The sequence below is a fragment of the Hirundo rustica genome, chromosome 4 (genome assembly GCF_015227805.2).
Source record: "Hirundo rustica isolate bHirRus1 chromosome 4, bHirRus1.pri.v3, whole genome shotgun sequence".
Lineage (NCBI taxonomy): Eukaryota > Metazoa > Chordata > Aves > Passeriformes > Hirundinidae > Hirundo > Hirundo rustica.
The window spans coordinates 49,465,806-49,483,805 of NC_053453.1; the positions used below are offsets into that span (position 1 = coordinate 49,465,806).

An 18,000-nucleotide genomic window follows, 5' to 3' on the forward strand; every position below is an offset into this window, starting at 1 on the left:
CACAATCTCTTCTGGGGTGGTGGGAAGGGAGCAGCTGGCCCAGAGCAAAGCTTTCAGCTCCTGACACAACTGCCTGGCTGGAGAAAGCCCCTCCCTGCTGTGCAGGAAATCAGCCTTGGAGAGCTGCACCAACACTGCCAGTGGTGTGTCCTCACCCACAGCACTGGACATCGCAGCTGCCCTGCACCTCTGTGACCAGACACCCCAGCTAGGTTAAGAACATCCCTCTCCAGGTACTGGATCCCAGAGGCTGATGTTCCCTTGTGCTTGGCCAGCAGGCTAGCTTTGGGGCATGCAACTCTTGCATTAGCTCTGGGGAACAGCTGCTACGGAGTGTTAAGCATGAGAAGGGTGTGTTAGAGCTCCTTAGCTCATTCAGTTGCCATCTGGTATAGAGGTGGGGGCTGTCTACCCCTGAAGTCTACCCCATCACAGCCCAGACTTTAGGCTTCAAAAGATTCATGAAATCCCTGAAGGAAGCAGTTCTGAAATAATTTGCTAATAGAGTAAGGCTGATGTTTGGAAGAAGGAGGGCTATTTCCCCACTGAAATATGCTCTAAGTCTTCCCATAATGCATTCTTCGCATACACATCACTGAGAAACACGCTCTAGAAAAGAATGTGACACTCATGCAGAAAAGAAGAAAGAAACTGGTTTTATTCTCAGACACAGAAGTCTTGTTACAGCATCTAGCTGCATTCCCCCTGACCGGCTTTGCCTGCACAAGGATGGATTTTAACAGGGTAGGGCACCAGATACAGACCAGGAGACCATCATGGGAGGTAAGTAACCCTTTACAGTGAGTCAGAGCACATGGCAAGCGTAACTCAAGATAGGGATTTTCCAGGGGCCAGTCTGCCCCTGCCAGGTGATCTTGGTTCCTCGAAAAGGCACTTCCAGGACTGGAGTTGGTACAGGAGAGATGGGGAAAACAGGAGGAAGTACTGGGGGAGAGGGAGGGAGACGCTTCCCAATTTAACCCATCATGGTGTCACGATGGGGTGGTGGAGAGAATGGTTGGGTTGTTTTCAGTGTATCAGAAGAGCAGCAAAGGCCACCAGCAGGGCTGTGCATTGACCAAGGCTGGCCCAGAGCCCCAGCACCCAGGGGAAGGGCTGCCAGGGCTGTGGCCAGCCGTGCTGGCAGGAAGGAGCAGCGGTGGGAATGGCCCACCTGGAGACTGGTGCAGGAGACAAGGGGTTGAAGGGGGAAGGCAAACTGGGTGAACTCATTCTGTCCATTCCTTCTTGATGGACAGGTTCCACTCCCAGGTGAGGTGGTCGTGCTTGTCATCATCCGTGAAGAAGGATTTGTTGTGGTAGGTGCCTCGAGCCAGCATACCCTTAGGAGCTTCTTCAACAGGGGTCAGGAACTCATACTCCTCTGGCCGTGGCCCGTAGCTGCCAACCATGAACGTGGCCTTGTCCACTAGGAGAAAACAATCCACAGGGAATAAGCCCCTCAGATGGGGTCTTAAGGGCTAAGGGAGAGAGGAAGCCATGAGCAAAAGAGCAGAAAGGAGATGGGGGAGGAAGGAACAATCCATGTCGGCAAAGGAGAGCAGAATCAGTGGGAAAAGTGGGTTAATGAAGCATAAGGACAGCTGGAAGGATAATATGTGTGGATGGGCAGGTGAACAGGCACCTCAGTTTGCACACTCTCACATGTATGTACTTGTCCCGGTTTGAGATAAAGTCGGGAGGAAACTGAACATTCTGGCTGCTAGAAGGGTGTGAGTACACTCAGCATATGGCTCAAGATTTACTTTGATTTCCCACTGCTTCTGCTAACTGGTGAGAAGACACCAGTTGTGTGTGCTGAACAGGATGCTGAAGCCTTAGAGGTGGTTGCACAAAAATGCATGTGGGGTGTGTGCGTGTGCAAAATGAGGCTCTCCTCTGCCTTGTCCAAGCAGAGCAGCACTGAGGAGAACCCACGGGCAAATACAGGGCCTGGCATACAATGGGAAGGTTCATAGAGCAGGTCTGAATTTTACCAAGTACTTCTGAAGAACTTTCAGAGGGTGGGGAGCTCCACACAGGCTGAGCCGCAGCACAGGGGGTGGAGGGGAGAAGGGCTCTGTTTGGAGAGGGAATCTGTGGCAAGCACTGTCTAAGCAGAGTCTCTGTGGACTTTGCTGCTGCAGGCAGTGGTGTAGCATACAGATACCAGAGCTGGCTCATACTGAGTTTGCACGAAACAAGAAACCTGTGTTCTGGGTGAAGCAGGCTTATGCACTCTGCTGAGAAGTCACCTCCTGAGTGTTAACATAGGGTGGGACCAAGGGAGCGTCTGCCCCAGTCCAGAGGTGCAGGAACACTTTTTTGAGAAGACAGAACACACAGGAAGGAGCAGTGTTGTGCAGGACATGCAGGGCTCTTACTCACCCTTCACCCCTGTCCGGTAGGTGTGCTGCACGTATTTCAGTCCCGACACAATGTCCCTGTTTACCTGCAGGAAGTAACCAGAAGTGTCAAGAGGATAGTTTTGGTTCTGTACCTGATGATTTTCTCCCTCCTTAGGGACATACCCATCTTGGCTCCCTACACAAGGGAGCCTCAGCACAGGACACATTGTACAGGTCCCTAAAACAACTTCTCCATAGGTACCTGGAGAATTTTAGCATCCTCTGTGCATCTCCTGCACTTCCCCATCCCTTGCCCAACTTTGAAGCTGACTGAAGCGTATCAGTAAGGTTCTCAAGACATGTTGAAAGAAAAGTGAAGCAGGAAGTTCCCGTTTAATAATTTTCATATTGGAAACCATACATGGGTAACTCAGCCCCAATGAGTGGATAGCTTCCAGGTGCCCTCTAAGCTCCATGGGGAGCTGGAAAGTTTCTTCTCAAAAGAGAGACAGTTTTTATAACCTTTTCTCAAATTTCCCATGGAAGTTTGGATGTATCCACTGCTGCTCTCCTCCAGCATACACTGCCTTCCCACAGTGTACACTACTCAACCTGAAAACAAGGTGGAGAGATCCTTTTACGTCCCAGGGTTGAATTTACACAGTACAAGCCTTTACCAGCCATGGAACTGATGGAGGGAGTTAGAATAACCTCTCTGGCTCCAGGTATCTCTGGTCAACAAGGCACAGATACAGATGGAAATGTTTCACAGCACAAAAGAGAGCTGGAGGTGAGCACCGGGGTGAGAGCTGTGAGGGAGCACTGGGGGACATTCATCTCTGCAACAGCAAGCCTCAGAGAAAAAGGGAACTCTACCCTACAAAACCCACAATTTTAACATCTTCCCTCATCTGTCTCAGGAGGATTATCTTTCTTCCCTTTTTGCCTTCTCTTCCAAGCCCAGCTTTGAAGCAAGCACTTGCAGAGATGATCAGATCAGTGCCGGATGCCACACTGCAGCATGGCCAAGTTTCATTTTCAGCTGTAAACAGAAGAAATGGCTGACACAATGATTATGGGACTGAGGGAGAAATGAGCCCATCTGCGTATATCATGACCTGAAGAACTCAGGTATCTTCAGCCAAATGCTGCAATATTACATCTTTTTAATGTGTACATGAATCAGTACTTCATGAATAGACATTCTCTTTTCTCTTCTCCTCCCTGTTCAGTTCTGCTTAGTGTGAAGTAAAGATTTTCCAGCGGCTAAAAAGCAAAGCCAAACTCAGCCAAAACTACCCATCTGGCTTTTAAACCGCTTGCTGTTTATTGGTGTGAGCAAACAGAAACCAACTTCCTCCAAGCAGTGAGCAAGCAGAAGGGATTTCCTGGAAATACCTCATCCCTTGTTGGGTAGAACAACACCTGAAACTAGGGACGCTTTGCAAATGTTCAGCTTTTGGCATGTTGCCTGGCTCTAGTTAAATGATAAGGCTGCCACTGACTGGCCTTAGCAACTGATAAGAAGCAACTGAAAGGAAAACAACTCACTCTGAAGTGGATCTTAACTCTGTATTCCACACCTTCCTTTAACACAAAGGTCTCTTTCTTGAGTGCTTCGAGGTCACCTGTAAGGAGGGGATCAAGCTGTCAGCTAGAGATGTCACAGTGAGATCAGGCACAAGGGAGAAGATGGGGATGGGGTTGCTGTCAGAGGTGAGCATCCTTTCAAAGGATGACACCTGTAAAACGAGTACACAGATGTCTGCATAAGATTGTGTTGTGTGACCAAAATACACAGAAATTCCTGGGTGTTCATATGTATCTGTGCCCACAGAAGATAATGCCTAAACAAACACAAGTCTGAGCACATATACATAAAGATGTTTATGCACAGACTTGTGGCTGAGCATATGCAGCAGTGTGTGTATGCCCCATCCATGCTGTGAGAGGAGCGTGTTTCACAGCTCTTGCCCAGCTTGGAAGGCTGCCTGGGCCCTGCAGGGCTCTGCATGGTTTTGGGCAAACAGGAAGCCTCTCTGCCTCTCCAGGCCCAGCTTCCTCTCTCCACAGAAAAGCCCATATAAGGTTCTCTCCCCGTGTCCCCAGGGGCCGGAACTGCAGTATTGCTTGATTCTGAAGTTTCCATACAGCCTGTTACCCAAATGCATGCACATCCCCTGTGCTCATGAAGTCTCATTGAAAGGAAGTAAGCAGCGATAGCTCCTAGAGCAGTCTAGATGAAGAAAAAGACCCTTGACATTTTCCTCTGTTACATCTCCTTCTTTTTTATTCATATGTGTATACCTTAAAATAAGAAACAAGGCAAAGATGACTTCAGAGTTCCTCTAAAACCCACTGTAGCATCCCAAGGACAAATTCTCTTTTAATTTGGAGCGTGCCAGGGCCTTTGCTTGCTCCTCTTTGTGAGCAAGGGCAGAGCCTGTACCTACCTGTAAGGTCCATAGTGATCGGTCCTGGAGCAGAGTCACATACCAGAGTGAGTCGGGTGACCACCACATTGGGAGCTGTTGGGTCTGCAGGTAGGAAAAGTCAGGGGGAAGCTGTCAGCTTGTAAAATTAAATGCAATCAGTGGGCAATGGCACTGTAGAAACAGGGATGCTTTGCCACAAAGAAACTGCATTTCATGAAACACCCAGTAATGCCAGACTTCCTTAGCACAATAGGACCATATGTCTACCCAGTCCTCCCACATGGATCTCTGTATGGCCTCCATCACAATACCTAGAGGTGGCCTTTCCGCCACAGAAAACTTCCTTATTAAGATTATTCTGAGTAAAAAGACCACCTTTCAGCATAGACTGAACCCTTCATGCTCCTAATCCCCCAAAAGTCCTCCGACACCCATACATATGCCACCATGAGTCCTTTTCCAACGCCAGCACTCCCCAGTAATCTTCCTAACTCCGAACACACAGAGCATCTTCTGCGCTTCCTTTATGTGCAACTTTCCACTTGCTCAGTCCCCAGTCCTCCAGCACAAGCAGTGCATGTTCCTGGTCAAACAAGATCCCTCTTCTTTGAAGCAAACTTGCCTCATCCCCACAGTACACTGTTGAAGTACATCTCCCCAGTCCCTCCCTATCAGTGTGCCCCAGCCTACCTACTACCACAGGTCCATCTCCCAGCAAGGACTTCTTGTATTTAGCAAGGCTTTCATCATCCTTGTCCAACTCTTGCAGCTCCTGCAGTGTTTTCTGGGGAGGAGGTTTGTAATTGAGTTTCCCATCCAGCTCATCATCGTCATCCTCCACATGAGGTTCTTGTGTCTTCTCAGTCATGGTCACTGGGTCTGGGTGACAGAGGAGGGGGCAGTCAGTGAGATTGCTGTGGATGGGAGTAGTGCCCCCGGAGCCACTCGCTCTGGGCACAGCGTGGCTCAATCCCCCGGACAGGCAGGCACCCACCCAGTGCTGAAGGCAGCAGGATTCCTGCAGGCAAATGGCGACAGCGATCGGCTGCAATCCAGACGCTGCTGTGCTGATATTCTGGCTCAAACACAATCCCCCTCTACCCCCGCTCCTTTCTCCCTGCAGGCACCATGCGCACACGCAGACCTACACCATTCTTCCCTCCCAGGAAGGAGGTGCAGGAGCAGAGGCTGAAACCAGAGTGATTTACAGCCACTCTGCAGCACAGCTGTGGCCGGCAACCCTGCAATTACAAGCCATTGTACAAGGCTTCAGTGCTATCTCGAACAAAGAGCCACTGCCACACACTGGAGCACAGAGAAATACGAATAAAGCCAAGGACAGATGTTTTGTTCACCCTCTCATAATGGGTTAAAAGCCACATTTCATAGAAAGATCAAATACCTGACAGCCACTTCCTTACATTAGCAAGTCAGCTGGAGCTCTCAAGGAAGCGGGCAGGATAGTCTGTCTGCTGGCATTCCGTGTGCTCCCACTAACAGCTCGCTCCAGGCACCCATCAGGACTCCTTCCCACTGAGGAAGGAAGCATGATGGTGACCTCGGAAAAGCCACACAAAACCGTGCTGCTCCAGTAGCGCTTCTCCAGGAGTGGAGAGGCAGGGCAGCTGGAGCCGCAGTCAGGAGGGCTGGGTCACGCATCGCTGAATGGCAGAAGGGCAGCGAAACTGCTCGGGTGGCATCCCAAATGGGAGCCAGAGCAGGGAAATATCAACCAGTGGGCAGCCAGAGCATGGGATGGGGAACGGGAGACAGGCAGCAGAGGTAAGCAATGCTTCGCCGCGTGCCCCTTAGTCAGCTGCCCGCCTCGAGGAGACAGCCACATGGTCCTAGCCACCTTCCCACTCTTCTGCCAAAGGCTGAAAGCCGGCGCACTGCCCTGGTACAGTGGCAATTGTCACAAATGGCTAAGCCGTTCCTTGTCCTTTGGCAGCGAGAGGATTTGGTCAAGCTACACAGATCATTCAGTTCACTTCCACTTACGCTTCTTTGAGACTGTCCCTACTAAAAAGTCCCCTTCTGCTTCTTGCTTATTTGCAATTTTCCAAACAAATCAATTGTCCTCTTACTGCAGTTGTGGCCTTTACATTTGCCCCTGCTCCCAAAAGTTAAACTGGGAGCCAATGGGATAGTTTTTTCATTCATTAAAAAAACAAAACAAAACAAAAACAATCAATCAATCAAACAAACAGCAACAAAAAAACCCCACATCAAACACTGCTCAAGGTGAATCAGCAAGTGATGTCAGGCAACTCTGAGCAGTATGCAGACCTCTAAGAGCAATTCCAGTGCAGGGGAGCAAAATAATCAAGGAGTGGTACATTGGCATGTTGCAAAGGGACAGAGAAGGACTGAGCAGCACACAAAGAAGATTCAGTCAGATATTCTAACTGGATATGGCGATTGCAAGAAGACTTTGCAATTTTGTGGTGAGTGAGGAACTCAGAATGGGCAGATGGGAAATGAAAGGGAATCTCAACCCAAACAAACAGGAAAAAAAAAAACAGGTCCTAGCAGCTGAATAACCTTGGCTCGGTTCATGCCCAGATCTAGGAGTGTGAAGTACCCAAATACCATAGGAAAGGCCCTTGTGCTTGTCCTCATGAGAAAGAAAACCAAAACCTCCCTCCTGAAAACAGCAGTTACACACACCCCACCACTCTGTGGCCCCAGCAGTCACCTTAGGAAGCCTCACAATCCCCTCAGTGCCATTCCACATTCAGCACGGGAGGCTGTGATTAACCATGACAGCCACCGCCAAGCCTTGCCTTTCACTTGGGCTCCAGCTGCAGGTCTGAGCACTGACCCGAGCTCTCTCACAATACCAGGCTGCACCTGACACCAATACAAGCACAGACCAGAGGTGCTTGCCTGCCCCCATCCTCCCATGTCCACCTCTTGTCCACCTCACAGGAAAGGGTCAGACACAGGAGATGGAAAGAGGCATCTCTGTCCGCATGCAGAGAAAAGGCAGTCAGGACTGGATCAGCTGGTTGCTCCTCGTACCTCAGACCTTCCCTCTGCATCACACGTGCTGCAGAGACTGTCCCCGCCAGCCCGTGGGCGAGACCCACTTGAGGGGGAATTCTTTTAGGTTCTGAAAACATCCCAGAAAGGTGGACAGACAACCTGCCATGCCAACAGCAAGATCCTGCAGGGAACAGGACCAGCCAAGCTGTCTGGGATGAACAACCTCTGGCTCACAGGTGTCTCAGGACGGCACTGATCAGACCAGATTCTGGCATTTTTCCTCAAGCTGTGGATCTGACACTGCGTTCCTGCCAAACTCCAAGGCAGGCGGTGACCAAGAGGAAAGCTCGTGTCTCAGCAGCTCCTGCCCCTACTTGTTCCAGCTCCAGAGCTGGTCCCCTTCTGCAAGCTAAGACGCATTCCTGAGTTCAGGCATCACTGCTTTTCAGAGACACCATGTTGCTTTCGGGGTTCCTGAGTTTCTGCGCCACTGCCCAGGCCAAGGGCTAATATGGAGCCCCCCCATGCAGACCAAGAGCCTCATTAAAATGAGGCCAAGAGCCTCACGAAAACTAACCCTATATTGCTATATGCAAGGAGAAATCCGTGTGGTTGGTGTCTTGCCCTGCCATATTTTTCTTGTGTTTCTGCAGCCCCAGCCCACAGTCCTGCGTCACCTGCACCCCTGAGGCCTGGCAGCAACCGTGAAACAGCAGGAAGAGGGCAAGGGCAGGGTTAGGGATCCCTGTCAGAGAGAGATGGCTGCAGGAGGCAAAGAAGGAATCACACCTTGGCGAGAGATGCGAGTGTCTCGCAGCTGGCCTCTGCCTGTGCCGTGGATAGCTGCTGCACCTGTAGCAGGAGGGGGCAGTGACAAGGTGGAGGGTAGGCACCTCCTCGGCTCCTCCATGCCTCCACGGGGCACAAAAAGGGGTGTCAGAGGGACAGCATTTTACTTACCCCCCCCCCCCCCCCCCCCCCCCCCCGTCTACTCATCACTTCTCCAAACCAGCCCCCGGCAGAGGGCTTATCTCCAGGAAGCGGGTTTAGCAGGGAGGAAGTAATTTTCCGCGATGGGGGAGAAACACACCGGACTCAGCGGCGCCCCCAGCCCTGCCTCCCCATCCCAAGCCCCGGGGTGCGGGGACAGAAGGGTAGCCCATTTCCCGGCCGAGTACCACGCCGCAGGGATACACCCGCCGCCAGCCCGGGACTACGGCGTCCTGCTCCCTTCCCCTGCCCCTTCTCCCCCATCGCAGCGCGGAGCCTGACTTCCCCCTCGGGTGCAGGCAGGGCTCTGCCCGCCGCCTCGGGCAAGACGGGGCGCCGGCCCCGGTGCAAAAGCGCGAAGTTGCGCGGCGCCGGCGGGGAGCGAGCCGGGGCTGTGCCCGCTCCGCCGTCCCTGCCCGGCTCCCCCCGCCCGCCCCTCGTACCCACCGGCTGAGCGGCGCCTGCGGCCGCGGTCCTCCTCCGCTGTCAGCGCTCAGCCTCGAGCTTTGGCAGTTGGAGCAGGAAGGAAGTTGGTGAAGAGAGGGGAGAAAAAAAAAAAAAAAAAAAAACCACACGCACACACACAGCGGAAAAAAAAAAAAAGCAAAAAGCCGCGGCAGCAGCCCACCCGCAGAGGAAGCCGTGCGCGGCCCCGCATGCTGCGGCGCTCCGCCGCCTGCCCCGCTTTGTCTGCGCCCGCCCGGCGCCGCGCCGCGCTCTTTTTGCGGAGAGGTGCACAGGGCTTTGTCTGCCAAGCTGAGCCCGGCCGGGGACGCCGGAGTGCTCGCCGTGCAGGCTTCGGGCTCTCGGTGAGGGCTGCCGTGCCTGGGAGCGAGACGGGATGATAGCTTTGTTTTTCTCCCCAGGCTTTTATTTGCTTTGTTTTCCCGGTGTAATTAAGATGGATTTCAAAAAATTGGGGCTGATTTATACCGGTTAAAATATGTGGAGAATCAGGTTGTGTATTCCTGCGTTCGTGGGAAGAGAAGGAGTATTGTAAATGGAGGTTCTTATGAACCTCATTTTTCCTGCTACCTGCTGCACTTAATCAGCTTATTGTTCCCAACTCCCAGCCGTTCACACACAAGCAGTTTCAAAGATCAGCTACCTCAGGAAGAAAAAAGCTCTCAATTTCCGAGGGTTGCTTAAATGATCGAAAAGATTTTACACCGCTTACTTTTTGAAATAGCAGCAGATTTCCTCTTTCTTTGTCCCTCATGGAGTGCCTGCTTAGTTCATCAGTCACATAAATCCTTCATGTACGTAGTCCTCAGCGCACAATAAATTAGATCATTGGTTTGCAAGCAACAAATCTGGGCCTGCAACGACTGATAGACTGCTCTTAATGCGTTTACAGCAGCAAAATAAGCAAAGGATATATATTGCCAACAGGCTTACATTCACTGCCCTGGACCCACATATCCGTTAAAAGTGTTTATTGTACACAAATTTTTAAAGGTTCTAAACAACTGAGGAAAAGGGCTCTTCTTCAGGGATGAAGAGATCTCAGAAGAGGTGGACTGATTTTTCCAGCCAGATACTGCTTTCATTTAGGTTATGGGTGGCACTGTGATTCTTACCTCATGAATTTCAAGGGAAAAATTGAGCGTATGTCTTTCTGACAATGGATTCCCATTTATCAGGGGCTATAGCCTCAGAAACATTTCAAGCTTCTGTTAATTAATTTCAGCATCAAGAAAAATTATTTTATTCTCTGTCACTCTTTTTCACTGATACACTAACACTTCCCTTGGGCTAGCACAAGGGACCTGACTTGAATACAGTACTGAGATGAGTTCAAATGGTACCAGGGAAAAAACATGTAAACAAATGTGTAAATATATATTGGTGAGTTTTCAACCCAGGTAGGTTTCCCCATACTTGTTCATAATGGACAAATATGGCTAAACCTTTATTCCAGCACCAGTGGCTGAGTGGGGTGGGGATAAGGAAAGAACAGAGCCAATTCTACTACAGTGGCACTTTATGGCAGCTCATATTGTTCATGTAAGCAGTTCTGACCTGGGAAAGCTGTGAGGAGTTGGATGTGTTAACTTCAGAAAGCTTTGAGGAAGCCCCTGTGTCTTGTACATCAGCTTCTTGTTTTGGTGTCTTGCTGTCTGGACTAACTCACTGATTTCAGTTTAGAAACTGAACACAGCTTTAGCTGGCAGAAGGTGTGGGTCGAGGTTACTCTTCACTCATGGCTTGCTTTGAAATTTCCTTGGTTTTAGCGACTGTGTACAGTGCAATTGTAAGTAGTTTTATTGCAACCATTCTTGCTGAGGAATAGTCGAGATTAGCTTGGTGTCTTGTGGGTTTCTTTTTACTTAAGCACCAGACATCCTGTGCCTTTGTGTAGCTATTTACACACTATTTCTAAATGCATGTGAGCATAAATTAAGATCAGTTTATCCACAAATATGCATAAAGGTATAGGGATGTGTAGCTGTGTGCTACCACATGTATGTACATTCAGCCTACATGGGTTCATCTGCCTAGCATGCAAACGAAACAGATTTTATTCCTAAATTAGAAATTAGTCAGTATGTAATCATGGGGACATCATGTAGTTGCTCTGTGCCTCCTCTTCCTATTGGTAAGCAGTGTGAGAAGGAGCTGTAGATGTTGGAATCGCACCATGCAAAGCAGATGGGAACTTAGAAGCCAGGCATGATCCTTTGGGTCAGCATATCCAGCACCCTGCTGGGGAACAACGTCACTGCCCTGCTGGAAGAAAGGAAAGGTTTGAACCACAATGGAGCAGAACATCACCAAAAGCAAATCTCTACCACTGAGTATTTCATCTTTGACAAACCGAGGCCATGCCATGAAGATCATCTCTTGGCAGACAGTGTCTGACCCTAGGCAGTTCTTTTGTCTGTGACAGAAGGAGGCAGAGACAACAGCTTAAGTGTACCTGCTTTATTGCGAAAACCATGGTAAAATTTCAAATATGCTCTTAGTTAGAAAATAATATTTTTTACCTAAAATATTATGATTAGGTCTTATTTAAATTTACCCGGCTGATAACAGTTGATTGTACAATTAGTAAACTACATTAACAGGTGTGATCAACTGCTAGTGTCTAAGTTTATTTCAAAAAGTTTATGCAAAATTATAAATGCTTATCCTTCAGCTACACAGCCTGTACTCCCAGCAGTCATAGTCATATGTCTGTAGCACCCTATTGGAAACAGCAAATCTTGACTTTTTTTAAAACTGTAAGATTAAAAAAATTAGGCATTTTTCTTCCTATTTGAATTTTGATTACTGCCATTAGGTATCCAGTAGTTCTAGATTTAAATTTTTTACAGTGGTGGTACATTGTAGCCTTGTGCTGATAAATGTCATCTCCATTTTCTGTGGAACATGTCGCTGTGTTTGAGGAACAGAACTACTTTTTGACCTTTAGAAGTGACTAATCCTGAAAAATTTCACCGGTTAGACTCTCTTATTTTCACCTACTTGTAAGCTCCATAACTGTCAAATTTGGAGCTGAAATTTCTCAGTCTGGAAGCTCTGGGGGGGGAAATAAAGAGATTTCAAGCCAGGTAGGGAATCCATTTTTGTCATTTTAAGAGGCTCAACAGAGTAAGGGCTCAACAGAGTAATACTTTTCAATGCTGATCTTGTAAAGTGATTCATTTTTAGAACTACTAATTTGCCTTTTCACTGAACTCAGTACATAGTCTTACAAACTTTGATTTCTCTCTAATGAATAATGTTGCTGAATCCTGTCACTGTCATGACTTTTGCCACCTCCTCAAGCTTTATCCAGGAAAGCTAAAGGTGATATGCTGGGAAGACAACCTCTCTGTTCAGCAAATTGATGTCAGCAGGTGCTGCAGGTGTCAGTCAGTACTGGCCCTGGGCGTCCTGTAGATGGTGTCCCTCACTACACGCGGAGATCCTCTTCCCTGCAGGGATGGGAGGAGGTAATCTGGTCCTGAGGCAGTCACGAGGGGATGGGAATGGGCAAGGTGACAGGTCAGGGAACTTAGACCTGAGACCTTTCCCTGCCATATGGGGGAGCATCCACTGCACCACGAGGTGACACCCAGCTCTGGTAATCCCAGCACTGCCCTTTCTGACTCCCAGTTAAGTGGGATAAACAGGGTGATTCAGCCAACAAAGCATGAATTCATCCCCTCTGAATAAAACACAGGCACAAATTGCCCCAGGATTGGCTTTAAAAGTCAGCATCACCTGGTAAGGTTGATCCTGTAGTGCTAGCAGAGTTCAGCGTGGAGAGCAAGGAGAGAGAAGGCGTATTGAGGTGCTGACACAAAGCTCCTGGTGAAGATTTAACTGGGTTTCCCAACCCCAAATCACATGGGAATCCCTTCAAACCACCCAGCCACTGGATTCGAGGGCTCTCAGCAGGATGAAAAGCTGACCTCTGAAAACATGACTGTGTGCTTCATCTCTCCAACTCCTCCAGAAGTGATTTCTTTGAAAGACGGAGAGATTGGAGATTTAATACCTGTCTAAGCAGCTTTCAGGCTTGTTAACATGCTAATCCCATAACTCTGTCACAAGCCTGAAGGTGTGCAAAGACTTCACATGTCACTTCACAATCCCCTGAGGGAGCAATGGAAACAGGAAGACAGAGGAAGGAAAATTATTTTCTTGGGGATGAGAGGGTAGGGGCAAAACAGAGCCAATTTCCTCCAGAGGCCAGCTGCAGAAAGGCTGAGGAAGGACAGAGCAGCTCAGTGAAGGAGAGAGAGGGAGGGACAGCTAAGCTGGTGGGAGGGGATGAGTGAGAGGACAGGGCTTGGTGAAGGGAAGTCAGTTCCTGTCATCAGGGAGCAAGGGTGTCTTCTCTGCATCCCCTGCACTCCAGAGTCTAGCATGCAGGAGGGCAGCTTTTGCTCTCCATCCCTCACTAGGTGCTGTGGCAAAAGTCAGTGTTCTGCAGGTGGAGGTGTCCTGGAGAAGTCACCCACCAGAGCTGGATTTAAAAGGGGACTGGATTATTTTAGGACCTCTCAGAAAACAGGTGGTTATGTAAGGTCAAATCTCAGTAAGTGTAATCAAATCTTAGTTCTAAGCTGATCACCGAGCAGAGTATTAGGAGGTATTTATTCAAGCATTCCTCCTTGTGTTGAACTTACCACTGAAACAGCCAGAGCTGAAGCTGGGACTAAATTAGGAGAGCTGTGGTATCCTCTCCCTCTCTCCTGACCTTAGGAAATCTCCCTTGCCAGCTGCACCCTGGCATTCCTGTGCTAAACACTACTCCCAACAAAGAACTTGATTTCATACCAGAATTTATGGCTTCTAATCAGGTTGTGTCCAGCCTCTGGCTAGCTCTTAGGTGCCTCATGTACCTTCGTGCTTTACCTCAGGGCACGCTGTTTGTAGCTATATGATGTATTGAAGCCATGAGACAAAAAATGCCAGCCTCTCTAAGACCATATTTTTCCTTTATTGCACTTGTGCTGTTCACACATTATTGTTCTCACAGCCCTGCCTCCATAAACCCCCACGTTGTTATTATGGTGGATTCTCGTGGAAGAACTGGTGTGAGAATTGCTGTTCCTCCCACTCCTTCTTTTTCTCTTGTATTGCAGACTTCAGTGTATAAAGGAGAAAAACAAACATGATGTTCAACAAAAGAACCAATGGCTATTTAAATTCTTGGTAAATATTATCCAGTTTTATACATTCACAGAAGATTAACGAGCAATGAATGTGAAACATTTGCACATGATGAGCGTTCTCCTCCCAGATCTAACAGTAACATACCCAGAAATAACCCACTGGAGTTTAAGTGAGTCTTGATAAAAAGTGCGTCATGATAAGGGAAAGCATGGCAAGAAGTCATCATACTGGTCGTTTTCATTGTCATCACCTCCAGCACTGGAGAGAGTCCTCAGAGGAGGATGTTCCTATGGGGACACCATCATTGCTCTTCACAACTGGCCAGTGGGGGAAATTTCCCCTTTTTCTCTCTCTTCTTTTCCTTTATTTTCTTTTTCTTTCTAGAAATAATTTTCAGCATTACAGTCAAAGTACACCATCAGCTGTCAGTGTGGCACAAATAAATCTTAGTGTATACAAAACTGTCAGAACATCCTTTGTGCAACGTGCATGGCCCACATGCAATGATGACTACTACAAAATTCGCTTTTTCTACAGTGTGTTTATTATGATGCTTGACTGGACCAGAAAACAAGCTTGAATTCCAGGTCCTTGGCACAGAAATATCCTTAGCAGCCTCCCAGTAAGAAGCTTCAATGCACTTTGTAGAGGTCTGTACCTCCAATGTGAAACAAGAGTGTAGAGGATCTAAAAAAAAAAAAAAAAAAAAAAAAAAAAAAAAATTGGACTCTGACAGTGAAAGGCCATTAAAAGCAAAAACAAATGAACAAACATTACAACATTAAGCTCTACATTTTTGCAAGATCCTGAGAGGAAAACAGAAGGCTTAGTACTCGCAGTACACCGAAGCAATAAAAGGAGTTTGGTTTTGGTTTTGTTTTTTTTCAGGTTTTCATCCCCTGGCTTTTCCCCTTCCACAGTGATTTCCACCAGGGATCTGCTATCACATGGCAGCTAGAGCATTTAGCATCCATGTGTGTGCGAGGTGAGCAGCAACCCAAGAGACAAGATAATGGAACAGGAAGAGCTGCCTCCTCTGCCCATTAGTCAAATGTTCCCAACAGCAGTGTGAGATGATCCCCAGAAGCAATAATTTCCTTCTGAAATCCTCAACTGTTACATGAAAAAAATCATAATGATGATGGCAAAGGGCTGAACTGAATGAGATTGCACAGCAGTGCTTTTATGTGGAAGGAGGAGGAAAAAAGGATGTCAGCTGCACGGTGTGAAAGCCATGGGAAGATATGTGCTCCTCGAAGAAGAAGAAGAAGAAGAAGAAGAAGAACAAGAAGAAGAAGAAGAAGAAGAAGAAGAAGAAGAAGAAGAAGAAGAAGAAGAAGAAGAAGAAGAAGAAGAAGAAGAAGAAGAAGAAGAAGAAGAAGAAAGAAGCATTTTACCAAAATATTTAGGAAAGCCTTCCCTTACTGAGCTGCTGGTTGTCAAGAAGAAAGTATTGATTAAAAAAAAAAAAAAAAAAAAAAAAAGAGAGAGAGAGAGAAAAGGAGCTGTCAGGAAAGAAGACATCTGGAGCTGACTTATGTATAGTTTCTTCTTCTTCTTATCCCAGTGACTCTGAATCATTTTCTTCACTGATTTGAACTGAATAAAGCTCTGGAACTATCTAATTTCTGTTTTAAAAAACCCCCACACTCTTCTGTTTTGTTGTTTTGTTTTGTTGGGTTTTTTTTGTTTTGTTTTGTTTTTTTGGTTTTTTTTTTTTTTTGTTTTTTGTTTTTTTAACATGGTTGTATTACTTCTCTGTTTAGTTCAATGCATGACCATTTTAGAGAGTGCTAGTGTATTTAATCACTGTTCACAGGTACATGGCATGTAATTCATATAGAAGGAATCAATTATGAGAAAAGAAAAATCTGAATAAAACCCTTGAAATACTACTGTGGAAATTCTGTGATTCAGGTACATTTTTAAGGGCAACCACAAGCATTGATTTAGAGCAGTCACATAGATAACCAGAATAACTACCTCAGTTTGATAAAAAATGGAAAAATGTTAAGTTTTGGTTTGATATATTAATGTTGAGCTTGTTCTGTAAATGTCATTCAGGAGAAAAATAATCTTATAAATGAAAAATCAGATATTTTAATTGTGGGCTCAGTGCAAACAAGAAAGAAAGGATGTTTTTTAAAATGATCTAACAAAGTCAGTCCTATTGTATAATTGCCAACTGCCTGAATGCAGACATTAAGCCAAGTTAGTGCACAGAAAGGATGCTTGCTAATGATACTGCTTTCTCTTGGGACAACTTTGCAATTAGCATGGGGATGCTCTTAAAAAATTAATCACAAAGCAGTTAGAAACGACTGAGCTTTTTGTGCTGCAGGGCCAAGAACATCAGTCTCCTCAGCAGATGCCTGCATGGCTGAGTCTCATTTGCAGGTCTATGAACTTTCTCTCCACCATCCCTTCTACATTTGCAAATAAGAATGCTAAAAATGTAGTTCTCTCTCTTGAGATCTGATGGTGAAAAGGGCTATTAAAAAATAAAATAAAATAAAATAAAGAGAGAGAGAGAGAGAGGGGAGAGGATTTCTTTTAGTTTTACTTTTATTTATGCCAAAGGGAAAAGTTCCTGTAAGTTACTAAACTCATGCTAGCATAGCAGTCTTGTGAGTGTGAGATGCTAAGACTTGGTTATCTGTTCCAAGAAAGGCCAGACTCACTACTGAGAAGAAAATATAACTCCGGTAACTAATGAAGTGTAGGACAGACTACATGGGTTTCTATCATCTGCTATAAAAAGCTCCAGAATGTCCTAAAGCATTTGTGCCTGGAAGCATGGGGCCTGTAATAATGTTTTTGGCATGCACAGGAAGAGTGCCCTTGTCTGAATAAGAAAAGCAGGGACTTCATTTTTCCTGAAGAAGACTTGGCAAGGGCCATTTGGCTTGAGGACTTAGTTATGTCCCCAATACCTAGTTTGTAGCACATACAGGGCCATCACTGATAGTTCAGCAAAACCTTATCCCTTGATTTATCTTTCCTAAAAGGACCCTTTTCTCCAGGTAGGTCACAGAAATCTCCCTCTTGAGCCCTGGCAGTGGAAAAACAGACTTCAGCTTTTTTCATTTCTGCCTTATTGCCAGAGCAGCCCCCGGGGTATGAGTGGAAATGAGTATCAAGATCAGGCTCTTCTGCAAGCTGGGCACAGAGTGACACTGGACATAACTTTTGTATCCAGCAGCAGGCACAGATGCCTAGAGTCAGCACACCCCTTTTATTGCAGGCTGTTACAGGTGCTTAATCCCAAAATAACTGGGCAAGATTTCCTGAAGGAAAAATGACAAAACTCTCCATGAGCATGCCTTCCTCTCTGCATTTTTGATGGACTGATTTGCACGCATTCAAACAACTAAATATCTGTGCCAGGGAAAGCCCAGTCCCCTGTATCTGTTTCTCTTTTCTACACTAGCACAAATGACACGGGGCTTAGGAACATGGTCAGCATTGCAGCAGCAGGGTTACAGCACCAGTTCTCATTTGCAGGCACCTCACTACACTGAGCTTCTCAACAAAATGCTGTTGACGTGACAACCTCACTGATCTTCTGTGAGACCAATAGACAATCCCATTCTAAATTTAGCTCCTACCGTGGTTCTTCCCTCACCAGG

At 47.1% G+C, this 18,000-nt stretch overlaps 1 protein-coding gene across 3 annotated transcripts; it reads right to left on the reverse strand.

Annotated features, from left to right (window-relative positions):
- Positions 1-640: 640 nt before the first annotated feature.
- ARHGDIB (Rho GDP dissociation inhibitor beta) lies at positions 641-9,459 on the reverse strand. Of its 3 annotated transcripts, none has more exons than XM_040062793.2 (7): positions 9,209-9,271; positions 8,561-8,623; positions 5,474-5,662; positions 4,802-4,885; positions 3,900-3,976; positions 2,389-2,452; positions 641-1,429 (listed from the first exon to the last, which is right to left on the reverse strand). In XM_040062793.2, the coding sequence occupies exons 3-7, from the start codon at positions 5,649-5,651 to the stop codon at positions 1,230-1,232; spliced, it is 603 nt and encodes a 200-aa protein (XP_039918727.1). In that variant the 5' UTR covers positions 5,652-5,662; positions 8,561-8,623; positions 9,209-9,271; the 3' UTR covers positions 641-1,229. The 3 variants fall into 3 exon arrangements, with proteins under 3 accessions (XP_039918727.1, XP_039918728.1, XP_039918726.1); XM_040062794.2 differs by lacking the exon at positions 9,209-9,271 and adding an exon at positions 5,778-6,024 and having other exon boundaries at positions 8,561-8,586; XM_040062792.2 differs by lacking the exon at positions 8,561-8,623 and having other exon boundaries at positions 9,209-9,459.
- Between the last annotated feature and the right edge of the window lie 8,541 nt (positions 9,460-18,000).

Excerpts from the sequence above, each read along its gene's own strand:
- ARHGDIB (XM_040062792.2), bottom strand. The coding sequence starts at position 5,651 with ATGACTGAGAAGACACAAGAACCTCATGTGGAGGATGACGATGATGAG. Across the intron at positions 4,886-5,473 it reads AGATGGACCTGTGGTAGTAG|ACCCAACAGCTCCCAATGTG; the intron begins GTAGGCTGGGGC and ends TCCTACCTGCAG. Across the intron at positions 3,977-4,801 it reads GATCACTATGGACCTTACAG|GTGACCTCGAAGCACTCAAG; the intron begins GTAGGTACAGGC and ends CCCTCCTTACAG.